Source organism: Lynx canadensis, chromosome A3 (genome assembly GCF_007474595.2).
Source record: "Lynx canadensis isolate LIC74 chromosome A3, mLynCan4.pri.v2, whole genome shotgun sequence".
In the NCBI taxonomy this organism is placed as follows: domain Eukaryota; kingdom Metazoa; phylum Chordata; class Mammalia; order Carnivora; family Felidae; genus Lynx; species Lynx canadensis.
In genome coordinates, this window is record NC_044305.1 from 124,725,818 (window position 1) to 124,732,397 (window position 6,580).

A 6,580-nucleotide genomic window follows, 5' to 3' on the forward strand; every position below is an offset into this window, starting at 1 on the left:
CGAGGTTTTGCTGTCAAATTCCGGGAGTGCGGAAGTGGCCCCGTGGTGCTGCCTCTAACCGTTCAGAAGTCAACTCCTTTTCTACACGAAAAGCTAGGCCTCAGACCGCTATGGATGGGCAGCAAGGGCAACCAAGCCAAGCATCGCTCGCACTCGCCCAAGCTCACTTCAACAAGGGCGAATACGCGGAAGCCGAGACGCTGTACTCCGCTTACATTCGCCAGTGCGCCTGTGCAGGCTCCGAGCGAGCGGCGCCCGTGAGGTAACTATCGCGAGAGGTGGGGTAGCTGCACCTCGGGGAGGTGCGAAGCAGGGGTCGTCAAAGCCCGGCGCTCAGCCGCCTGACTTTGGGGTACCGAGGATGCTGGGGGCGGATGCTTGCCTTTTCAGAAGGGCAGCAAGGGTCGCGTTCTTCTGGGACACCCGGGGCACCCGCTGCCTTCTCCCCCCGCCCCTGGGAGTTCTGTGTTACTCACTCTGACCCAGAGCGGCAGCTACGCTTTTCCGCCTGTCATTTTAACAGGCGGATATCGGAGACCTTGTGATGGCGATTGGACACGACTGCGTAGTGCCACGCGAGTACGTGGGACTGCGACTCCAACCTCCACATCCCAGCGAGGGTGTTTCCTTTTTCACTTGTGTGTGTGTGTGTGTGTGTGTGTGTGTGTGTGTGTGTGTGTTGCGTGGGGGGGGTGGGGGGGGTGGGGTTGGAGATCACTCGGCCTAAATATTATTTCACCCACACATCATTCATCCATCGATATTTCAAAATGCATTTCTAAATATTAAGGGTTCTTAAACAACCATAATATCATTATTGTCAAAAAATTCCTTAATGTGAAATACACAATTAGTGTTGTGTCCTGATTAATAACGTCTGTTGTTTGTTTGTTTGATTTCTTGGTTGGTTTGTTTTTTATAGCATTTGGTTCAAGTCAGGATGCACCAGGTCTCTTAATCTATAAGGCTCCCCTTCTTTTTTTCCCTCGAAGTCTGTCGAGGAAGCCATCGTGTGTTTTGAGTGTTTACTGAATTCATCTCCCTGATGTCTCCCGCACTGTTTGTGAGTTGGCATTTAAATCCCGAGGCTCGATCCAATTCAGATCCTGTATTATGGCAAGACTATGTCACAGGTGGTGGTGTGGACTTCCGTCAGAAAGCATATAATGTTTTTCTTTTTGTGATGTTACCATCCTCACCTGCTAATACCTGCTTGCCCCAAGTACTTTGGGTTTATACCTGGATGTGTAGCATTTGTTGTTATTCCAAATTTTGTCTGTGTTCTTATTGATGGAGTGGGGTGGACGAGGATGAGAAAAGAAAGAACAGAGACGGGTGGAATGAACAGCTTTTTGCCAGTTTTGTGTCTTCTGCACCATCACTCTTCTCTCTCTTCAGGGATTTGGTTTTTCTTGACAGGATGCCAGTTTGTTTTTTGAATGAGCCTTATGATTCTTCTCCAGGTTGTTAAACTCATATGGAATGAAACCAGAAAAAATAAATTTGCTTTCTTGTTTTGATAACACACCAAGGTAATAGTTAATAGAAATTTCTGAACAGGCAGGAAGACAGTAGCACCATTCCCTGAGCTCCCCCGACCCCGCCAGCCAAGGAAAAAAAAAAAAAAAAGATTAGTAAACATAGAAAATGTAGTTTTCTATCATTGTTTCAAGCTCAAAGAATAGACTTACCTAGTAGGTTTCAAAAAGTATTCATCAGCAACAGAAATATTGGGCCATCTAGTCTCCTTGGCACATCCAACCTGAAAAGCACTGACTATGTTTGTAGCAAATGTAGTATCTGCGTCTTAACGAGGGCAGGACAGAACATCTGCCAACATTTGGTAGAAGGTGGTCAGCGTGCCTGAATGAACCTTATTTCCTTACAGTTCTGAAAATCTTCTAGGATCTCATGAATTTACAATGAATTCTGTCATTTCAGATTTTTTCCATCAAATATATCTTTTAGCTTCAATTTATTTTTTAAAATAATAGGTCACTGAACCATTTTGAAAAAGTATTTGCAATTTTTGCATTCCTGTCATTCTGAATGGTTTACAACATTTTGTTTTCATATCCCAAAGTGCAGTGTTAGCCATAAACCTAACTTCCAAATGTATTATTATTATTATTTTTTATTTTTTAATTTTTGCTAAAGTGTGCAAATGCAAAAAATCCACATTTGTGTTAGGTAATTAAATTCTAGTATGATAAATACTATCATTACTAAAATCTCAATATTGTGAAAATAAATTTCGGCTTTAACTGTTAGCCCGTGTGTTTATTTATTTATTTTTTTTCAACGTTTATTATTTATTTTTGGGACAGAGAGAGACAGAGCATGAACAGGGGAGGGGCAGAGAGAGAGGGAGACACAGAATTGGAAACAGGCTCCAGGCTCTGAGCCATCAGCCCAGAGCCTGACGCGGGGCTCGAACTCACGGACCGCGAGATCGTGACCTGGCTGAAGTCGGACGCTTAACCGACTGCGCCACCCAGGCGCCCCAGCCCGTGTGTTTAAAATATGAAGCAATTTCCACATGAAAAGTACATTTTTAGACTTTGTTGTAATGAGATCTAATTCTGAACCAAACATTTTACGTACCTCTGAATATAAGAAATTTGTAACAAAGTTTTAAAGCTTAAAAATGGAATGACTAAAACCTTCCTGGAGTCCTGAGGCTGCATTTTTAAAAAGAAACCCTTTACTGGGCGGCAGTTCACTGAGTATCGTAACAGAGATAGTTGTAGGGAGCGTGCCCTCCTGTTCCCCAGGTTTCAGCGATGGTGCTGGTGGCATCCAGAGTATTCTCGCACTCAGTCTCTGTCATAGTTCACGGAAGCAGAAGTTTTCTCATGTTGCAATGTTTCTGTCCATAGTTAGTGAACTTAGACTTTGAAGGAGACCCCCGTGAGGACCTCTGGTGGAAGCCGTGGTTGCAGTGCCTGTCAGATCTCAAGGATCTCAATATTAAGAGAATGTCACTTTTAATATCACTGACTGCAGTCACAGTGTTTTCTGAGGACTGTACTTTGCACCGTGGGGCATCACAAAGAAATGAGAGCTGAGTGTAGCCTGTGCCTTTTCTATTTGGCTCAAATTTGAGAATTCCCTTGGAAAAAAAGAAAGGAAAACAGAATTGTCTCGGACACGGAGCAGCGTCCGTTAATGTTCTCTGTGCAAGTGACTCCTCTGGCAGGGGAGGGGTGACCCGCTGAGTTGGTGGCTGGTCTGGCTGCCTCGGCTAAGCCCTTAAAGAAAGTCTGCTCACTCAGAGCCCCTTAGGCAGCCTCTGGAGGCTTCAGAAGCAGAGCGGATTCTGCACACAGGACCCCCAGAGTCCTGGGGGCTGATGCCCCCCTAGCAGAAGGCCCGTGTGGCCTTGGGGGCGATCCCACCTAAGATGGGAGGGAAGGCAGCTTTGTCCTGAGAAGCCCTCCCTGGGGGACAGCATACTGAATTTCCAGTCAGGGTCAACGTGTATTTCTTTATTGGTGAAAAATGATTAGAAATCTCATTTTTGGGGGGATCACTTAAAAATTTGAGAGTAACACTGATGATTCAATCTGCTGCATGTATGTCTGTTGCAGACTGGAACTTCAGGCTGGCTTTTCCTCCTTGCTCAGCATGTCGTCTTTGCCCTGCTGGTATGTGCTGAGAAAATGAACAACGATTTTAATATTACATTCTGCAAAACAAGTAGTCAGTGAACAGGGTCTCTGAACATACCATGAAATTAATGTGTTTTTTCAGACTGACCAGGTAGCGCTACCTCCCTACAACGTAGATAACGGGATTAAACAAAAACTGATCCCACTGCTTTATTTCTTCGCATTTCCTTTCTCCAGCGTGGTGTTCCAGTTTAGATACTGCATGTTATAGGCGATGAAGTTTGACAATACCCAAAAGAGAGTGAAAGTGGAAGCGGGAGGCATTTGGTAACACACGTTTTTAATGCGAACTTTTTGTTTAAAGCAAATGCAGCCCCGAGGATTTGGCTACTGCGTATAACAACAGGGGGCAAATCAAGTACTTGAGGGTTGATTTTTATGAAGCCATGGATGACTACACATCTGCCATACGAGTCCAGCCCACGTTCGAAGTTCCGTATTACAACAGAGGGTTGATATTGTATAGGCTGGGTAAGAATTTTTCCCCCCTTTTGTCTTTGACTATATTCTGTGAATTCAGAGCTCTCAGATGCTGTGAAACTAACGTAGTAAACACCAAGTCTCCAATTTATGTTAAAATTGAGGCTTAGAGCCTGGAACAAAGAAAGCTTTTATTCTGGGCTTTTGGTGGGCTTTACAGACCGCAGTGGAGCCCTGGGGTGGTGATTGGACCTAGGCCGGTGAGGGTGAGCCTGTCACTGGGCGCCTGTGCCTTCCCAACTGCTACTTGAGGGCAGTGCTGACGGCCACCTGGGATACTTGTCTGAGTTAAAATCTATTTTTTTTAATGTTTATTTATTTTTGAGAGAGAGAGAGAGAGAGAGAGAGAGCAAGTGATGCAGGGGCAGAGAGGAGGGGACAGAGGATCCAAAGCAGGCTGTGCGCCATGGACAGCAGAGCCCGATGTAGGGCTCGAACTGGTGAACTGCGAGATCATGACCTGAGGTGACACTCAATCGACTGAGCCTCTGAGTTAAAGTCTTTAAAGGCACCTGAGACAATATAAAGTGAAAGGGTTTTAGATCCTTGCATTAATGGGACTGTAGGTACTGTTTCTCTTTTAAAGTGTTAAAAAGAATACGAATTTCCTGTTTTTAATTTTACTGTCATTGTGTAAAATCGGTGTTAGGATTTTGTTGAGATTTTATGATGATTTATGCTATAAAGAAATAAACCCAGAGCTAATTTTAAGTGTTAATTTAAATTGAATTTAAAATTTTAGTTTTAATGATGGCGTAAGGGCATGCAAAATTACTTTGATATACACATGTGTATGTCATTACTAAGAGAAAAACAATCCTTTACTAGGAGTGGTTGAAAGCTCGTAAATAAAAAAGCCAAAGTGTGTGTTCTCTGAACTCTGCTATGAATAATGTATAGAAATACTCAGTTTTATTACTCTTTTTCATTTTTTGCGTTCTGGTACAGGATACTTTGATGATGCTTTGGAAGATTTCAAGAAGGTATTAGACTTAAATCCTGGATTCCAAGATGCTACTTTGAGCTTAAAACAGACTATTCTAGACAAAGAAGAAAAACAAAGAAGAATTAATGAAAAAAATTATTGAAAGTTTTAGCATAATTGAAATATTAACTCATGATCCTTATACCTGGCATCTCGTTGCTTGTAATGTCAAGTTAGGTGTTGAGCTATTTCGATTTATATTTAAGGTAGAGATTCATTATTAGCACCGAAAGTTAAGTGATGTATTTAAAGTAGTTAATTTCAGATTGAGTAACTATGTTGAATAAGTTGCTTTTTATGAAGTGTAAATAAATAATACCAAGGTATAGTGTGTTATTACAGTAAAATATTTAAAGAAGGGTGTGGCATTTTCTTCAGTAAAACTATATTTTTTGTTGTTTTCTATCCCCAACTTTGTATTTAAAAAATTTGGCATCTACAGAAAAGTTGAAGTACAATACAACGAACATCTATAAACTCTTCACTTGGATTCGCTAGTTGTTACCATTGGACCACATTTGCTTTCTCTCTGTATTTAAATATATAAATTTTGCTGAACCATTTGAAAAGAAGTTGCAGATATCCCAATACTTTACCCCTAAATGTTTCAGTCTGCAGCTTCTAAGAATCGAGACATCCTCCACTGCAGCTGCAATACCATTATAGTACCTCATAAAATTAATAATTCTGTAATATCGTCCATACCCAGCCCATGTTCGAATTTCCCTGATTGCTTCCACCGTGTCTCACGTAGCTTTTTATTTCTGGACCTGGAATGAATCAAGTTACATTGCCTTTTGTTGTTGTATCTCTTTGAGTTCTTCTAATCTAGAATAGTTCCCTGCCATTTTCTCCCCGTGGCATTCACCTGGCGAGCAAAGCTTTTTTATACAGCTAAGCTAAAGAGATGCCACACTGGGGCTTAAAAACAAACACATGTTCTACATGCGAACAATTTGAAACCAGTCTAGATTTTCTCCAGAAATCATTGATAAGATAGGTTGATATTTAAATACGTAAGTCTTCTGTCTCTGGATAATGACAGGAGTTATCGTCATCAACATTTATTGACTACTCACTACAAGCCAAGTACTCTTCGGACTCTGTGTAATGAATTAGGAATTGGAAGGGGGTGGATAGAGAGGTGAGGGACTGAGAAAAGCACTTCATAAACATAAGGCTTAAAAAAAAATCTGATTTATTTGGGTGCTGTCAATAAACAGGCTGATAAAGCTGTCTAGAATGGGCAAGAAGGGGGAGACAAGACAATGCCGTATCTCTTCCGCATTTTTTGTTTTTATTGTTGAGGTTTGACTTTAAAAGATATATATCCTCCATCTTGGGATCGCCCACACCGTTTTACTGTTGCCGTGGGAAAAACCGTTTTGGGGTGGCAGTGACCCTTGGGAGGAGAAAGGCCAGGGCATTTGCCCGGTGGCTTTCG

At 42.1% G+C, this 6,580-nt stretch overlaps 1 protein-coding gene across 2 annotated transcripts; it reads left to right on the top strand.

Annotated features, from left to right (window-relative positions):
- On the top strand, positions 1–5,697 carry TTC32 (tetratricopeptide repeat domain 32). Of its 2 annotated transcripts, XM_030311593.1 has the most exons (4): positions 279–579; positions 3,591–3,647; positions 3,976–4,142; positions 5,100–5,697. In XM_030311593.1, exons 1-4 carry the CDS (start codon positions 545–547, stop codon positions 5,237–5,239), a joined length of 399 nt encoding a protein of 132 aa, XP_030167453.1. In that variant the 5' UTR covers positions 279–544; the 3' UTR covers positions 5,240–5,697. The 2 variants fall into 2 exon arrangements, with proteins under 2 accessions (XP_030167452.1, XP_030167453.1); XM_030311592.1 differs by lacking the exons at positions 279–579; positions 3,591–3,647 and adding an exon at positions 1–262.
- Positions 5,698–6,580: the final 883 nt, after the last annotated feature.

What these genes read in the sequence shown, in the direction of transcription:
- TTC32 (XM_030311592.1), top strand. Translation starts at nt 111, where the DNA reads ATGGATGGGCAGCAAGGGCAACCAAGCCAAGCATCGCTCGCACTCGCC. An exon ending in GAGCGAGCGGCGCCCGTGAG is followed by an intron (nt 263 to 3,975) that starts GTAACTATCGCG and finishes TTTTGTTTAAAG; the next exon opens with CAAATGCAGCCCCGAGGATT. An exon ending in GTTGATATTGTATAGGCTGG is followed by an intron (nt 4,143 to 5,099) that starts GTAAGAATTTTT and finishes GTTCTGGTACAG; the next exon opens with GATACTTTGATGATGCTTTG.